The following is a 19330-nucleotide window of genomic DNA, read 5'->3' on the forward strand; positions in this document are numbered from 1 at the left end:
AATGCCATGTGCCTGCATGTCCAAGTTGTATACAAAATGAATTAAAACAAAATGACAATAAAGTCACAAAGCGCCTCAGGGAGCTGGCTTACAAATAGAAGCTTAACCATTGGTATGTGCTTTTGTGTAACTTCAGGCGATGAAGGCAAGCCAAATATTGAGGTGATCATCCTTGTGTGCACGGGAGCTGCTGCCACCTTCCTTTGGATCATGCTCATTCTCTTCATACGCAAGCTTAGAAAGGTAACCAATACTGTAAGGCTTTAAATTGTTCGAAAACCACTGCTTTGCCTTTATTATAATAAGTTTTGAAAACTGTGAATTTCTAAGACTATCTACAGACTGCAAATTTGTACATTTCCCATAATGGAATACATTTAATCAGCATTTTTTTTTATTTAACTGAATAAGCAGTTTTGTAATATTGCTTTCTCATATGACAACTCTTTAACAGAAATGCATACATAACACAATGGTATTTGTGCTCTCTTCTCATTATGATAATTGTTCAATGAAACCCTAAAGGAATATAAAATGTATACCTCTATTTCAATTTAGCCAAGTTCTGCAGATCTAAAGACGGGCTACCTGTCCATCATCATGGATCCTGACCAGATGCCTCTTAATGAACAGTGGGATCGTTTACCTTATGACAGCAGCAAATGGGAGTTCCCTAGAGACCGTCTCCGACTAGGTCAGTTTTATTCATGCATTGGTTCTAACATAAAAACACCTACTGATTCCGCAGGAATAAGTGAGTCAATCTAAATGAGCCAATATACATGCATGATGTTTGACTTTTTGGACAAAAGGGTTGTACTATTATTTCTTAGTGACCAATGTTTGTCATAGGTTCTTTAGTACCCCATAAATTCCCTGTGGAGAGCTACAAAAGTGGTCCCAAGCGCTGCAGATTGTTTTAATTATAGGCCCATATCTTTACTGACAGGACAAGCAGTCTGATTTATGATCCTCGAGGTAGGACAAAGTAAACCGACAAACTCTCTCTCTCTCTCTCTCTCTCTCTCCCTCTCTCTCTCCCTCTCTCTCTCTGTTATATAGGTAAAACTCTCGGCCATGGTGCTTTTGGAAAAGTTGTAGAGGCTTCTGCATTCGGCATAGACAAGCTCTCCACATGCAAAACAGTTGCTGTTAAAATGCTGAAAGGTAAGTTAATGACAAATCACTGATTTGGTCCTGAATTTTTAAACCAAACTTCAAACTTTATTATCAGATGCCCAGATCAGATTTTGTTTGAACTCTTGCATTATCTTGTAATCTCTTTCTAGTGAATTTGTGTACCACAATGAGAGCAACCTTTTCTCCAGATATTTATTCTTTGAATTAGATTTACATTCAAAGCAGGAACCTTTCACAGCTGGATGATTTTGCTCTTACACAAAACCTTTCACATCACAATATAGATGCAGAAATAATTAGCAGCTATGTTGGAGGGTTTGTATGTAGGGTTTGCATCTGAGGACACAGCTGTTAAGAAGGATAGTGTGCAGATATGAAACTTTGACACAGGTTAAAAAATGTCAGGTCTAATTGTGATGTATGTGCAACTATTCATGTACACTTTCATTAAATAACTTCAAGCAGATCCCCTTTTTGGATTTATGAATGCATCTTTATTGCTTTTTTGGAACAAAAAAAAAAATCTCGCGTGTACTCAACCCAGTGAAAGCACACAACCAGACCACACCTTCAGCATTACTGGCTTGACATACAATTTTCTAAACAAATCACTAAAGATTTACATAAAGAATGAAGATAAAACAAATATTTATAATGTTAATTGGGACAGCAGCACTTGAGACTGTCTTGGTCAAAATATCCTACCTTCTTTTACTACATTGACAACAGTTTGTGGAGAATATCGGCCGCTTTGAAAAGCAATAAGTGCTTCTCCAGTGGTGGAGTTGTGTGATGATAAATCACTCTAAAAGCATTATCCCTCTGGTGTCACATTATCAGTCCTCCTTAAGCATTAATCATTGGGAGAGAGAAGCTGTCCGGATCATGTGCTCTGCACCCTAGGTCAGTTTCTAATGAAAAGCAGTACACATTCTAAAAAGTCCTATGTATTTTGAAATGCAATGTCAGTGTTTCCACAACAGTGAATCTAATCATTTTGTGAAACATCTTGCTCATATTATCTTTGTGTTTACATGTTATCCTTACAACAAATCTGATAACGTAGATGCAAAGGAAAAATTTGTCAATTTTATTATACTCAAAATCAGAAAGATGTTTATTGGCCAAGTAAGACTTCACTGATAATCCATTTTTCCTTCTTCTCCTGTATACTTTTGTATCATGTACAATAGGAGGAGCTACAAACAGTGAATGCAGAGCTCTTATGTCTGAACTGAAGATACTGATTCATATTGGCCACCATCTCAATGTTGTCAATCTACTGGGAGCCTGCACTAAGCAAGGAGGTGAGAATGTAGGGACTAGTACTCCGGCCCTAATTTGGACTGTTTGTTAGAGCGAGCTTAAAACATCTACATTATGTACTGTTCTCTGCTTGTTTCAGGCCCACTGATGATCATTGTGGAGTACTGCAAGTATGGCAACCTTTCTAATTATTTGAGGAGCAAGAGAGGAGACTTTGTGGTTTATAAAGTAAGTATAAGATGTGCTTTCATGAATGAATAACACTGTGTCTTTCACGCTTACTGATGTACACTACCGGTCAAAAGTTTAGAAACATATACTTTATTTAACACCCCCCTCACACACACACACACACACACACACACACACACACACATTTTAGAATAATAATAAAGTCATCAAAACTCGGGAGTAACACAAATGGAACTATAGGAATTATGTTGTCATAAAAAATCCAAAATAAATACAAATAATTTAGTATTTTAGCATCTTCAAAGTAGACACTTTTTTGCCTAGAATTTCCAGAAATGTATTCTTGGCATTTTCTCAACCAATTTCTTGAGGAATCCCCCTGAGATGCTTTTTAAACAGTATTAAAGGAGTTCCCACCCAACGCCGGACACTTATTGGCTGCTTTTCTGAATATTTCGCTCAGAGTTGTCCATTTAACGAAAGATTTTTTTGTAAATAAAATGTTAGTTTTCTAATGAAAGAAATGAATGTGTTGGCACGATTACACCAATTTAAAACATTTAATCATACACCTTCAGGGCAAAAGATTTTTAAGATCATGAGAAACGTTTCAGTCAAGTGTCTCCAAACTTTTGACCAATAGTGTGTATTTCTCTGATCAGTCTCAGGATGGAAAAGCACTGCTGCAAAGTTCAGGGTGTGAACTTAGTGAGCTCCTCAAGCGTCGACTGGAGAGTGTGGCTAGTACGGGAAGCTCAGCCAGCTCAGGCTTCATTGAAGATAAGAGCTACTGCGACTCAGAGGAAGAAGAGGAAGGTAGTGGCTGAATGTCTTCCTTCCCCTCCTACAGTCATACCCCTCTCACCTCCACCCCACCCTACTTGCTCCAAAGACTCCTCTGGTTGTTTTTGTCCATTTCAATTTGATAGGATGCTTCCTCTGGGATACATAAATACAACTTATATTTATCACGACCCACTGTCGCCCGCTGTCCGTAGAGTTAGTTTGTTTCATTTCCTGCCTCATACCCAAGCTAATGTGTTCCTGGCATTCCGCACATTGCCTGTTATTTTGGGTATTGATAAACTGTTTATCCAGGTAGAACAGAGGAAGGGTCTTGCTCCCCCAGCCCCCTCCCCCAACCCCCAAACAAAACAAAACACCACGCCACACCCAAGGTTCACTGACAAGCTATATTAAACAACATCTAAAAATAAGTGCCAGATCTTTTAGCTATATTTACAACACAAGGAAGCATCTGAGGAAAACAACTCAAAGTTCAAGACAAACATACAAGCTTAGGAGGAAATGTTTATATTCTGCATATTATCAGTGAGTAGAGAAAGCCTTGTGAAGACTTCATGTCTTATGATTCTACAGTGGTTGGAAATGGATGTTTTTTTTTTTTTTTATTTGTTACTGATTTTTTTGTTTTACTATTTCACACAGAGTCTGAAGACTTGTATAAGAGAGTGTTGACACTAGAGGATTTAATCTGCTACAGCTTTCAAGTAGCCAAAGGCATGGAGTTTTTAGCTTCAAGAAAAGTAAGTCCTTGATTAAATTGCTGCCCAAAGTTGTACAGATATTTCATGACTCCAAATCCTGCTAGTCAAACAGGATGGTGTCTGACGTTCAGTGCTTAATTTCTATTTTGTTAAGTTTTCTGCTGTGCCCAGTAACAGTTTGCCTCAATTCTTCTTTTTAATTGCAATGCAGTTCCCTTTACCGTACACATATAAACATGCACAGATGTGCTCAAACACAAATGGGGCAAATTCACAAATGTAATATGGAGATTAGTTTTTGTTTGAGGGAACTGTGGAGCTTGTCATGTTACTGTGGTTACTCCTCACATTCTGCACAATCACCTCAGCTTTTTCACATTATCACACCTTTCTTCCATGTGTTTCCAGTGACAATGCACCACATGGTAGATAAAACATGAAATATAGGCTTCTCTAACCCAGACAGTTCCACTCTTCAAGTTTGGCATGTATGTATTTGAAACATATTATATAAGTCAAGCCTTTGGCTTCTTTTTCTCCCAGTGTATTCACCGTGATTTGGCGGCACGGAACATCCTATTGTCCGAAAACAACGTTGTTAAGATATGCGATTTCGGACTAGCCAGAGACGTGTATAAGGACCCAGACTACGTCCGTAAAGGAGATGTAAGTGTGCCCTTTTACATTTTGACTATGTCCCTGATCACATTGTGCAGATCACCTTTTTAATACAGTATAAATCATTAAAAAGCACTTAACTTGTTGAACAGCTACAATAACAGCCTCAGCCTGGAACAAGTACAGTGATTTTGCTAATGCCAAGAGTCGGTGGTATTCGCACAGTCATGTTGTAGCCCTTGACAATATTATTCTGTTCAGAGAATGTTTGCTTGTGGTCGAGTGTGGTCACAGACGTCATGCTGATTTTGTATTTAAGCAGATTTGCACTGTTTTACAGTTTGTTTGTTTGCTGAACAGTGTGTTTGCATGACTACAGTTCACACAGGTGAATTAGGGGTCTGGCTGAACACTTGGGCTAATCTGCCACTATTTCCACAGGCCAGACTTCCTCTTAAGTGGATGGCACCAGAGGCCATATTTGACAAGATCTATACTACACAGAGTGATGTTTGGTCCTTTGGTGTGCTAATGTGGGAGATCTTCTCTCTGGGTAAATATCAGTCCTGCCACTGGTGGGTGTAAGTCACAGTCACCTTTACTAACAACCACCCAGCACATACATACTAACTGTAAAATGCCCATGTGAATTGAATAAAACACATGGCATCATGTGAATAATATATGATCTCTTGTGAAAAACAAACCACATGGCCTCATGTGATTAAATGTGACAAATGACCATGAGAAAAATGTGTATCTTTTCTGTAAGAGATGCTAACTTAATCTACACTCTTATTGTGTTTTCTTGCATGGCTTATAACAGGACATCTTGAGTTAATATTGTAGTGTTACTGGATTATGCAGCAACCAAAACTGTTGCATGCACTTTCAAATTCACAGTACAGTTCAAAGAACATGGTTGTTTACAGCAATTCATTTTCTTAGAAGAAAACAAATGAATAGTGACTTCACTTGTTGGATTTGATTTTGCTGCTATTTTATTTAAAAATTTTGCCAATACAGTATTCATTGTATACACACAGCAGATCTTTCACTTTCAAAGAAAAAAGTATTTCACCATGTGTTTCGTTTCCTCGTGTCCTTGGTCAAGGATGCGTAGTGGAAACCATGAGTTATCCAGAGCTATCCAGAACTGTTGGACAGTAACTCTCTACCACTCGTAAATGATTGCTTTTGTATAAAAAAAAGTCATTGTCCTGTCAGGTATAAATAAAGATTTTCATTGCACATAAGCAAGTTTCATCTGAGTTTCACACCTCAAGGGTTCGATTCCCGCCATGGCCCTGTGTGTGCGGAGTTTGCATGTTCTCCCCATGCTGTGGGGGTTTCCTCTGGGTACTCTGGTTTCCTCCCCCAGTCCAAAGACATGCATGGTAGGCTGATTGGTTTGTCCAAAGTGTCGGTGGTATGTGATTTTGCCCTGTGATGAATTGGCACCCCATCTAGGGCGTACCCCGTCTTGTGCCCCATGTTCCCTGGGATAGGCTCCAGGTTCCTCGTGACCCTGTAGGCTAAGCGTTATAGAAAATGGATGGATGGATGGAAAATGAACTCACCAAGGACTGCACATCTGGTTTGTTTTGAATTTTTGTTCTTCTTCACAAGACCAGCTGAAGCATTTTTTTGGAACCTAATAATGTTTAAAGAACAAATGTTTGCATTAGACCCAAATCCACTTGGGTTGTGGTTGTGTGGTTTTATCTTTGTGTGGTGGATTTCTAGCCTTTGTTGTTTGGATGTAGTTTGTGACTGTTAGTGATGGGTCATTGTGTGTTAGACTGAATTAATCATAGTATGCTCTAGGATTAACCTTTTTCTGTGCCATTTATTGTTATTGGATATTATGTGAAATATTCCAAGCAAGTACAGAAAAATATTGTTCCAAAAGCACTGCCATTTTTAGGATTCAGCTGCAGCCCCAACTCTTGTAGGGTTACTAATTTATGCAGGTTTTGTCTGAATGTATTTATACCTTTATAAACCAATCGTTTGTCCGTTTTCCTCGTAAGCATACTGGAAAGTCCCACCATTTCTTTTTCAGCTCACTTCACTTATCTAAATCCATTCTGCAAAATTGCCTCAAAATAAAAATTGCTTCTAAATAAAACCCTTCTTATTAATCTCTTTGAAGTGGTCAGTGATTCGCATCAGGAGCTAGCTTAATAACAGTCACCATTCTCTTTCTTCTCCACAGGTGCCTCTCCTTATCCCGGTGTACAAATTGATGAGGAATTCTGCTGCCGCTTGAAAGAAGGCACCAGAATGCGAGCACCTGAGTATGCTTCCTCTGAAATGTAAGAGTGACACTGAAATGTCCATTTTATAACATAATTCAAGTGTTAGAATATATTGTTATTGCAGAGAAAGGTCATAGACATTTTTTTTTCATGACGGCATTTGACAGAACTTTAAATCGTTTAAAAATCTTGTCTAAAAATGCATTTAAAGACAGAACGTTTTTTTAGATGTTCCTTCTCTGGAATGCTGTTGAACAGTTTCTAGGAATTTTATGTGAACTTGGAGAGACTACAAAGGAGGTTGCCTCTCTCGCCTTTTTTTTTTTTTGACATCAATCTTGCATCATCCCAAAAGAGGAAAGTTCAGATTGGCTGAGCCTTTCGATGAGAACTGTGGCTCTTGTGCACCTAGTTTAGAGGCTGCGCTCAGGGGCTTCAAGATAAAGTTCAGTCTGGAGAGTGTTATTGCCTGTTCCTAATCAGAATGCTGCTACGCTAAAATACCCCTTTCTGAAACATGAGCCTGTGCAAGCTGCTAGCTATTCAATTGTGTCAAATTCCTCATTTTTATTGATTTCAAAAGGTTAAACTAGTCAAGGCAAATACACTTATAAGAAGTCAAGGTAGATTGTTAATAATTTAAGATGGCTTGCAAAATGTGGTCCAGACATCAGCCTTCAGGGATGAGGTACCCTCGCGGTCATAAATTTTGTCAAGCTGGTGCCAACTCTCTTAAACCATAAAGGACAAAGGCCTTTCATGTGACCTCAAAGAATTTATTAATGGAGTTGGCAGATAAGGTTTAATATAGTATGCAGCATCATCTCTGTCTTCTGTTAGAAAAGAGAGTGCTCCCACATGTCTGATATTCTATTTCTTGGGAGACAGTCATGACCCTGACTCTGACCCTTGTCTAAACTTCCTCATAATGTGTGTGATAATAGAGAATAAAAATATTTTGGGCAATAATTCATAAATCGTTGCTCCATAGACTGATCAGGAATGTGACCTTATTCAGCCTGATTCACTGTCAAGAATTCAGAGCTCAATCCACCAGTCAAATTTAAAAACTGCAAGACGAAAACAGACCTAACATATCTAGAATCTATGATTTATATCAACCAGAAAATTACAGGCTTTATTAAACCATCTGTGATGAAATTTCATATTTGTCTCCATTATAAAACACACAACATGTTGATCGAAAAGGAATAACCAACTGCTATTACAAGTTTCTGTTAGTCAGGAATCTCCAACTAGAGCAGAAATTCCTTCATTTAATTAGTAATTAGATAATCACCCCAATAATCCAGTTTAGGAATATGTGTTACTTTGTTCCAAACAACAACAACAATAATAACAACAAAACAACAGCAAAATTAATATAGTAGGTCAGGGCAGAGTAACACAAAGGAAATTCTGAGACATCTGCTCATATAAAAGTTTGTCCTAACATCAGATTAGCCCTAATCAGAACACTAAACTAAAGATAGTGGAGACTGGACTGTACTTAAACAACATCCTACTGCAGAACCACAATTAAAACAGGATTGGTCACAATCATTCCCTGTTGCCACTCTCAGCACTGCTTCAGAATCTCCTTCCTTAATTCCTTTATAACCGAGTAGCACCGTTATTCTGATATATGGAGCTGAGAAGTACCACATGGAGAGAGGTACTGACAGCTCTTTAAATGCAAAGAAGGCACCTCTCACCTCTAATGCTTGTGCTGAAAGCAGAAGAATTAACTGTTCATATGACACGAGAAATTATTAATGACAGGCTATAATAGGACGAAGGCAAATGAGCTTGCAGAAACGTAGAGGTCAGGTCAGATAGCCTGTAGTGTTGGGGAGGTGGTAACTCAAGATCATCTTAGTGGCCACAAGAGGAAAGAGATTTATGGCTGCAGTGCACAGAACACTGTGTGTCTATGTTTCTGATGTACTCCTCCACACTAATATGTTGACAACTTTGTCTGTATATATAGACTGTATGCATAGTGTCAGGATATTTAATTAACTAAATGTAATTAGTATGCTTCTAAGCATATTTCTTAGATCATTTGTTATTATTATTATTATTGCTGTTATTAATCATGAATAATAATAATAATAATAATAATAATAATATTGTACGTGTTTGTGTGTGGTCCCTGTAGATATCAGACCATGTTGGACTGCTGGCATGGAGAAGCACAACAGAGGCCCACATTTACAGAGCTAGTGGAGAGACTAGGAGACCTGCTTCAGGCAAGTGTACAGCAGGTGAGTGAGTCGTTCAAATGCTCATTCATAAGTTCAAAGGATATCAATTCTACAGCCTGCTTTCTGATTTATTAGATCCTTAGCAAAAGCTAGAGCCCTTTTTGGGATGTACAACATAAAAAACTCATGAATAAGGGCATTGATTCAGTAAATGAGTCACTGTGCTCAGTATCCTTTCAGGAAACGGTAGCTTTGGTTTGTTCTAGGTATGGTGAGGATATGATGAGGAGTTTTGCCTGTGAGAGTGCTTAGTGTAACTGAGAAGGGAAACTCCAATAAACAATTTTATTTGGTTCCCTTTGACAAAAGAACGAGGAAGAAAAGTACACCAGTACAAGATGAATAACAGCATTTAGTGCAGCTATGTTTGCTTTTAGAAGGTTAAACCAAGCTTGTATTCTTGTCTTAACCAAAGTATACACCCTGGAATGACAAAATTTATTTTTGCTTAAATCCTGTTAAAAGAAATTTGCTATCTGGCACATCATTAAACAGGGACAGTTCAAAGCGAGTGTGAAAAGTCTGTAGACTGTAGGAAGCCTGTCAATGTTTTGATAAAGGAAAGGGAGACAGTTATCCCATATTAAATTACAAACTAATGTGGAAGCAGATCAAACTGTAAATATCAATGATGGAAACAGCGAGACATTTTTTTTTTTACTCCATCTCAATTAAGATTAGAGCAGTCTGGACTTTTTATATACAAATCAGCACCTCATTGCTTAAATATACTCACACACTGTGAAGAGGATTTATTTAGTTAAATTTTTTTTTTTTTGTCTCAGCTAGTTCCTTTGCATATGCAATGTCTCCACAGTACATATACTGTATGTAGAGCTTCAGATTTCTCTAAACTTTGAATTACCTCATACTGCAATAGCATAGGCTTGGTGATGTCATTGTTATTATGGGGGCCTCAATAAAATGGTTTAACTCTGTATTTCGGTCAGGAGGGAAAACATTACATTCCTATCAACACAGCACTACTGACAAAAGCGGATCCGTCAAATTCAGACCCTACAGAGGAAACTTCCTTGAGATCTGTTTCTCTCAGAAACTCAGGAACCTCGTGGTAAGTGTATCATTATAGACAGATCTGTATGAAGGACAACATCATTTTTTTTAAACACTTACTGTAGATTAATTGTAGCAATATTGTTGTCTATAGCTGTTTTAAATTTTTAGACAATCTTTTGTATATATTAGAACAAACTTTTCTCAGTTCATTACCTGATTTAAATGAGTTCATTATGGCTGAGGACAAACAGAGCAGTGCGTGGCTCCTGATAAAGCAGGTACAACGCTGAGAGTCACAGGCTCGTTGCACTATGGGCCTCTTAAGGAATTTCCTCTCTAGCCACAAATGCACTCTCAAAATTTATGTCTGCTAAAGATAATATTTGTTCAACTGTTGTATTTTCTCAGGTTTGCTATGTGCATTTATTAAGAACGGTGTTGAAATGCACTCATGACAGCTATCCCAAAAGCTGAATTAAGCAGCTATCTGATAACTCTGACATTCTAAGAAAAAATGTTTAAAAAAAATACTTTTAAAGACATACACTAAGCTAATGCAACCATGAAACCCTTTATTTATTGTATTTAGCCTTTGTATGTTTTAACATATATTTGCAATAATATTTTTATTCATTTTATTCATGTAAAGAATATGGATATACACTTTGTAGGGTATCAGTCATGTAATATATGCTTTATGCGAGAATAATAGATGGGTGCGAAAAAGGCTAACTGTGCAGAATCACAGCTCAAAAGAAACACTGAGGGAAAGTAATGTTATTGGCACCTTTTATTAAGATTTTGCTCAACAAACACTGGAAATTATTGAATAACTGTGTCAATACTAACCTTGTAGTGAACTTCTGATTCACTCAGGAACATCAAGGTCCGTCCAGGCAGCATCAAAACCTTTGATGATGTAACAATGGAGAGTGGAACAAATGATATGCATGAGGTGGGGAGTTTGTTCTCACACCACACCCCCACACACACAAGTCCATATGATTTTCATAAAAAAACATGTGGTTTCCAATAATAATAACACAAAACACTGCACATCCACTCTGCAATGCTGCATTGACAGCAAAACCACTGTATTTCTTAAAACAGATGTTTATTTTTCTAATAACATCATTACTCACTTTAGAGCATGTGTTTTCTCATACTGTCATTTGCAGGGAGAGCATTCGGACAGCGGTATGGGTCTGTCCTCTGATGATCTGAAGAAGCTGAAGCATTTGGATTCCTTGGTTCAACCCTTAAGTATCATGGCCCTGGCGTAAGTGCACTGTTAAAACCCTGTCACTCACAGCATCAAACATTACAGGAAGAACTATCTTCCTGGTAACCCTCCCACTGAGAGGGAATGTAGATGCAAGGATTGTCATACAGTTTTTTTGTGCTTCACCCTGCACTACTTTTACTCCCAGTCACTGCCTCTCTCTTTTTAAGAGGTGACTTGGCGAGAGAGTCTCACAATGGCACAGTGGAGGAATATTGCTCAAGGTGACAAACCCAACAGCTAGACAACAAAAGCAGGGCTGGGAGTGTGGCTTGTTAATGTTGACTACAGGGCCTCACATCTAATGTCTTTGTCTGCTCTGACTACATGGCACTGGCGTTCTCACTTACTAAATTGAAAAACATGCAAGCATACTAGACCTGTTCAGGTCAGTAGAGAATGCCATGGACAAATCTGGTGCCAAGTTTCTGTCAGCATTTCTATAGTCATGCCAAGTGGCACTCATTACTCTATGGACAGTGCTCACGAGATCATAAAAATGGCCTGGAGTGCTCCACAGTGAGAGCCCTTAATAGATGTTGTCAGATCTAGATAGGGTTTCAGATATTTCCCTTGTATGTTGAACTTCAGAGAACAATGCTTAGTATGAAAAAAGTTCCTGGAATAAAAGTGTATGAATGCCCCACACATAGAAGTGGTTTTTGCTGCTCTGATTAAAGTCCACGTGGTTGTTTATGTTTTTATGCAGGGTATCAGCTAAGACTCACTCAAGACATCTTAACCAATAGGACAACAATTAGAACATTTTCTGCTTGGTAAAAGGAGATAATTCAGTTGTTGGCTATAGATATCAGGCCATCTGAGAATGTGCTCTTCTGATTGTGGCTTTCTGGCGGTTGTACATAATCATTAAAAAGTGATGTCTAAAGAGGTTATTTTGTTATAGATGCAGAAATGGTCAAACAGACTCTTCCCCTTAATCAGCCAGAATCTTCCCTTGTGTTGGAGGGTTACAGATTGAAGTGTGGTTTGACACAAAGACAAATATGCGAGCCCACATTTTGTTGTTGTTTCCATTGCCAAGTGACCCATACTGTACCATGCTGAAAAAAAAAGTTCAAGTTAGGCTGTATACGAAATGGCTTCCAGTGATCAGTAGAATACAAAGACTCTTAGTGGTGGTGTTGTACTTTATTATTGTCTGACAAAGTTTGCATTCAAGCTTCTTTCTAATTGTACTATTTGAAATGATACCACAAACCATTTCTCCAGACTATTTACAGTGATCCCCTTACCAATGGTCTCCACCACAGAAAAGCTAACTGAAGCCCAGAGTCTGCTGGCAGAACTTTGTCCATGTTGCCATGGCCTCTCCACTTGGGTAAAAAAAAAAAAAGAGCCACTTCAGGCATGCAGAGAATGATCTATACATTGCAGGGAGGCGCTCCTGCTGAGAGACCACTCGATCACTGCCACCTTTGACCTTCTAAAGCTTTACTACTTCTTCTTGTCCCCATCAGTATTGTGTGCATGAATTCCACTTGGGACTTCTCCATTCAATGCACACATGTGCTTTGAGGGCAATGGATCATACTGTTGTATGTGCTTTAGAAAGCCTTAGAACCTACAAACCCCTGAAAGTATGGCACTCCATTCTGTATGTGTTTTCACCAAAAACCCACAGACTAATAACATGGCACACTCAATGATTTACTCCAAGGTGTCTGACCTAGTGCACTTCAGAAACACTTAGCAACCAATGGGTCAATTCAATGGCAACGAGTTTTTAAGTGCAATAAAGCATTGTTGCAAGTTACAGCAGTGACTGATGCTATTAAAATCGGACTGGGATCTATCACATTTGCTCTGAATATGAAATATACTGTACATAGTGAACACATTCAGAGTGCTTTCAATGGCTTTATATGTTTCTTCTGCTTCAGGATGAAGACTAAGAGTAAGGAGTCTGTTTTGTCAGAAGGGGAGATGGAGAAATACCCACTACCAGTCCCTTCACTAGACTTTAGTCTGGAAGATTCCTCTCTAGATCCAGAGCTGGAGTGCCATAGCCCTCCACCAGACTACAATTATGTTGTCCGCTATTCCACACCACCTGTCTGAGTTTCCCGCTGTTACCCGTGTGCCATCTGGACCTCATAATCAAGTCCTGGACTATTACACTTACTACTTAATCTTTTCTTACTTTTATGAATCTTTTTTACCTAGAGATTTTGTTAATTAATTCTGTTCCATTGTTAACATGTATATTGGTCAGTATAATTCCAGCACTTCTACCTTAGTGTGTGTTGTCTCCTAAAAGCTGTTGAAACACATCACAGCATCACTGTGATACACACATATAGATCACCTCAGGTATTTCTGTAATCTACTGTGAACACAAAAAGCACAACATATTACAACTTGTAGCATAGATTTCTTTCATCAAATCACAAATTCCAGCAAAATCAAAATCAAATTTTAAAGGGAGAAAACAGCTTCTTTAGTACTATACTAATTTGAACAGATTAACGAAAAGAAAATGGAAATGATCTAATTTTACATTTTTACATAGATATTTGTCAGCTCTTTCTTTTAAAGGTTACTTTGAGGGGAATTTTTTTTTATCAGTGGATACAAACAGGAGTGTTATTAACTCATTAGATTATAAAGAGTTAATATTTTGTTGAATAATTTCTTGTAGATGATTTTCCTTTATAGTTTCTGCCATTCAATATAGATCATAACTGTATGTAAATTTATTCAGATGTCACAGTTTTGTATACACATTATTTTTTATTATGAGAATCCACATAATGCTCTCACTGTTATACCCTATTTATACTGTTGCATTAAATTTTTCTAATTGATTAGATTGCAACTATTAATAACCAACATTAATATTTTCCATTTATTAAATTGTGCAAAACAAAATCATTCATGTTGGGAGGATATGTGGTCTGATCTCTGTAAGACACTGTGTTTACTGCATGTACTTTATTGACCTCAATATGAATGGTTTTAGGTGAAATTTACTGAATCCAGTTATACTCACCATGCGCTACATCCCAATAAAATTGTTAATAAATAAATGTTATTGAAGATAACAGTTTGAAGACCACTTTGATAAAATAATCAAATAGTAATCGTGTAAATAATACCATCACTTTAAATGAGATATATGTTGAATTATTAAACATTAATCCATCACACAAAAAGACTTCTTCTGCCCTGCATCCCTCTGATACTTGCTCACATTTCAATGTCTAATAATGTATCACATTGTATACATTATAATTACAAGAAATATTCGATGTCCATATGTTTCCAATTATTAACCCATTATATTTTATTGCCTATTGATCCATGTTTGTGCTATAGCCTAATCTGACTAAAGCTTGCAGGGCAGGCTAAAAGATTACTAAGTAATATAATTTTTAAAAGGCTGGTCTCTACATATATATAGTTATCATAAATTATAGCAGAAGCATATGCGACCCTGCAGGTAATATCAGTATTAACTATTCTGTAACAGGGGACAAGAAATGTGTGGCCTTGTACCAAAGATTGTTGTCAGCAAGGAGAGAACTGTTACTCCTATTTGTTACTTACTACTCTTTCTTTCTTTTCCTTAGTTACCAGTATTCATTGGTGGATATACCATTTTCAAGACAATATCTTCTATCAAATAATATTTGTATTATTTTTTGACTGATGTATGTCTATTGACAAAGTATATTTATGCACTGAGATTTTGTTTTCCTGCATTATAAATGTATTTTAATCGGGCATCAATAAAGATCTATATATTTATACATAAAATCTTATTGTAATGATTGACTTTTATGTTTTCACAAACCCAGACAGTTTTTAAGCACAAACCTAACTAAATATGAGACATGATTAATATAATAAAAATCATACACAGTCTACATTAAAAAAAAAAAAAAAAACACGTGCGCGCACACACACACACACGTTCTCTACAAACTCTGCAAGCATGAAAAGTCTACAAAGTCTGCAAGCATGACATATGGATGGTAACAGCTATGGCAGTAATACAAGCAATACTTCCAGAAGCTTTTTTAACATTTAATTAAAAAAAGAAAAGAAATAGAAACAAAAGAAAGGTACTGCAAAAAAATTCTTAAGTGTGGAATGTTGACAGATGTACTATAGACCTGTATGATGCTAGACGAGTTATCATAGCAATTTACCCATTCCCGTAGCTACCTACTGATAAATGAGAACCTGAGAAATGCAAAAAGAATATATATTGTGTGCCATTTTGCTTCCGAAAAAGCTTTGGCATCATATTCCTGACATTCTTACAAATTTTGCAGCCTTTGAGATGTTCAGGCTGTGTGTCATCAGTATGTGCCCTTCCTCCTACTCCTTGGCCATGGAGACACACTTCCTGAGCGGGGTGAGGCGCCGGCAGTCTGTCTGTCACCAGGACAATACCTCAGGAACGGGAAAGGAAGGCTTTCCTAACCATCCTAACACTGGCCTTCCTGTGGGATCACAGTGCCTCCCAGCCACGGTACTAGGTGTATCCAGAGTCTGACTGTATCGTGGGGGAATATGTGCAACAATTAACAAATAAAAAGTCTTAGATGAGCAGCATGTTATGTTATTAACATCCCATTGCATGTCACCTACACAAACAAACAGGGGAAGGATGTTGAATAGGTTAGGGGTCATCATACTCTGGCCACAAATCTAGTTGGGAGACTCACGTATAACTACTATTTTTCCACAATCACAGGAAGATCTTGAAGTCTTGAAAATCTTTGTATTATGAAAAAGAAACAAGAATGACATTCACACAAACACTGCATTTTATATAACAATTAATCTGATTGTATAATTAATAAAAATTTGTTTTCGAAATTAAGATGGATCCATTTGCCAATTTGAGGATATGATTTGGCTTTTGAGTAAAGCTATTTAAGTACAGGATGTTTTTAGGGGTTGTTTAGTTCATCATTTGTGAGAAAATTAAACTTTGAATTTAAAAATAAAAAATACACTAGTTATAATACACACATATATTCACAGCTGATATAGATCCATCCATCCATCCATTCATTTTCTATACCAATCCTATACAGGGTTGCAGGCAGTTGATTTAGTTGCACATTATGTAGATATCTTAAATCATGTACATTGACAAAATTCTATCTACAGTATGTTAGTGTAGTTTTGTGATGCAAAAATACTGCACACCTTAAGAAATTATGCAAAAATAACAAACAAAATAAAAATAAATGACACAAGTAGATTTGCTTTTATCTACACTACATGGCACCAAAAGTTTGTGGATACCTGACCATCACACCCATACTGTATGTGCTTTCTGAATATACCGTTCCAGATTTAGTTCCCCTTTGCTGTTATAAAAACCTCCACTCTTTTGGGAAGGCCACTAGATTGCACCAGTGTTGGCTGTTGGGATTTGCCCAATTAGTCACAAAAGCATTACCGAGGTCAGGAAGTGATGTTGGACGAATAGGCCTGAGACATGTAGTTGGCATTCCAATTAATGCAACACAAAGGTGTTCAGTGCGGTCGAGATCAGGGCTCTGGACAGGCCACTCGAGTTCTTCCACACCAAGCATTGTTATGATGGAACAGGTTTAGGCCTGTTAATTCCAGTGAAGAGAAATTGTAATGTACAGCATAGAAAGGCATTCTAGACAATTGTTTGCCTACAACTTTGTGGCAACAGTTTAGGGAAGACCCACATATGGATGTGATATTGAAGTGTCCACATACTATTGGCCATGTAGTGTATGCTCAGAATTACAGTATTCTGCTTTTTAGCTGTTACACAGTAGAGTCTGTAAAAGTAATCCACAAGTAATCCACCATCTAATTAAAGCCACTCACTTATTGGAATATGTTGTTATTTTTACAATGTTGCAACAATTGAATGTATGTAAATCCTTATTCCAAGAAAATAGCCTTCAAAATTAATCAGCAGAGCAAAGGGGATGTGCTAGAGGATATACGAGCTTGCCAAAACCTATATTCCAAGTAAAAGACAAAACAGTAGCCCCCGATGTTCCACCATCTCTATAATGGCTATTATTGGAACTGTGATCCAATTCTCACGATCCTTTATCCATACTCTGTTCTTGAGAAGTGGTGTTGAGTCAGGCCTCACGTCCGCACCCTCACTCAGAGCCAGAACAATGAGTCGGATGTAGTCCTACAGATTAACTGTATTTAACGTACCTTTATCCAACATTACTGACTGATCATGTAAGCAAGTGAAAAAAAATTATGCTTCCGTTAGCACAAGTAGCTGTAGGAATGAAAAAAAGTCAAAATATCATGTAAACAGCGTCAAAGAATATACCCATAGTGCTAAACCTAGCTGTATATTCCCATAAAATTCCAATATATATATATATATATATATATATATATACTTCCTAATGTTCACGTGCAAGGCAATGATTTTATAGTGATTAATTTATTTAAAATATATATATATCAAGACCTTGACCATTCTGTGATTTTAATATATTAAGCCAAAAGGTTTTGACTCTCAATGAGGACAAAGTAGACTTTCAAATTATTATTATTATTATTATTATTATTATTATTATTATTATTATTATTATTATTAATTTTTTTTATTTTTTATTTTTTTTTTTTACACCTTTAAGCAATATTTTGATGTAAAACTTTAAAATCACAATAAATGAAACCTAATTGTTTAAAAAAACAAAAACAATAAGTGCTCATTAAAAGTACATTTTGATTCAGAAATACATTTATTTATGTCCATTAACTTAATAATCTACATTTATCTTAGAATCAAAATTCAATCATAAGCAAAAGTCAAACAGAATCTTATAATGCCAACGTCTCAGTATGTAAGTGATAACAATAAAACTTAAGATATGATGCAGTGACTACACAAAAAGAAAACTTGGTCTCAGTTTCAGCATCCCATTTTCAGATCTTGCCTGTTGCATTTTCTTTAAAAAGTAGACTATTGTAGCAATGTGGTATGCTGTGTCTAAAAAATAATGTTTTTGTGATATTATGTGTACTGGTAAAATATAATGTTAATGATAAAGGATATCAAATTTGCTCATCATGGTGTAATGTCAGACTGGTATGTCTTCACTTCCCTAATCTAATACAAGTCATTTATTGTTTGGAAGCATAAAAATCCATAAAGCCATTGTGGACTGAGAGGAAACAAGACAGCTTCACTAAATTTTTTAGTTTTGTCAGTGGGTTCTAAACACTGAACTTGTAGATTTTAAGTCAAGTTTATTTAACAGAACATACAAAACATCCACAAACACAACACAAAAGCAAAAACAACACACACACACAAACGATACACCCAAAATTTAATAAAACAGTGAACACAAAATAGAATAAAATAAATACAATAAACTAAATACAATATACAATAATAAGTTAGTGGAGAAGATAAATAATTTTTGCATGAAAAAAAGCCTTGGCAATCAGCCTTGGCATGAGTGAAACTGTCTTCATGTTCTAATAGAAGTTCCACATGATGGAGCCAGAAAGTTTGGGAATCTGGGTTCATCCTAATACTCTGTGTGCTAATAAACAGCCCCACTTACTACAGAATTAATGACATAATCAAGATTTTACTAATTTTATTAAGTGCCAGATATAAATGCACTCTAGATCTTTGCACTGAACAGTGCACACTGGTGAGCTCAACTGGAAAGACACAGAAATGCATGCAAAAGCTTCCAAACCCATTCGCTAGCAGACATGCTGGCCTCAGGTGTACAGGCTTTGGTTTTCTAGGTTGTCTGATTC

At 36.9% G+C, this 19330-nt stretch overlaps 1 protein-coding gene across 1 annotated transcript in view; it reads left to right on the forward strand.

Moving 5' to 3' along the window:
- Window positions 1–15411, forward strand: part of kdrl (kinase insert domain receptor like) — a 44381-nt gene extending 28970 nt beyond the window's left edge. The window contains exons 24-38 of the mRNA XM_053630517.1: window positions 137–243; window positions 559–694; window positions 1063–1167; window positions 2334–2447; window positions 2546–2634; window positions 3261–3414; window positions 4048–4145; window positions 4650–4772; window positions 5166–5277; window positions 6943–7042; window positions 9147–9252; window positions 10203–10324; window positions 11146–11224; window positions 11448–11548; window positions 13456–15411. Of these exons, the coding sequence (XP_053486492.1) occupies window positions 137–243; window positions 559–694; window positions 1063–1167; window positions 2334–2447; window positions 2546–2634; window positions 3261–3414; window positions 4048–4145; window positions 4650–4772; window positions 5166–5277; window positions 6943–7042; window positions 9147–9252; window positions 10203–10324; window positions 11146–11224; window positions 11448–11548; window positions 13456–13633 (1724 nt within the window). The 3' untranslated portion in view covers window positions 13634–15411. The remainder of the gene's footprint in view (window positions 1–136; window positions 244–558; window positions 695–1062; window positions 1168–2333; window positions 2448–2545; window positions 2635–3260; window positions 3415–4047; window positions 4146–4649; window positions 4773–5165; window positions 5278–6942; window positions 7043–9146; window positions 9253–10202; window positions 10325–11145; window positions 11225–11447; window positions 11549–13455) is intronic.
- Window positions 15412–19330: the final 3919 nt, after the last annotated feature.

This window comes from Ictalurus furcatus, chromosome 8 (assembly GCF_023375685.1).
Source record: "Ictalurus furcatus strain D&B chromosome 8, Billie_1.0, whole genome shotgun sequence".
NCBI lineage: Eukaryota > Metazoa > Chordata > Actinopteri > Siluriformes > Ictaluridae > Ictalurus > Ictalurus furcatus.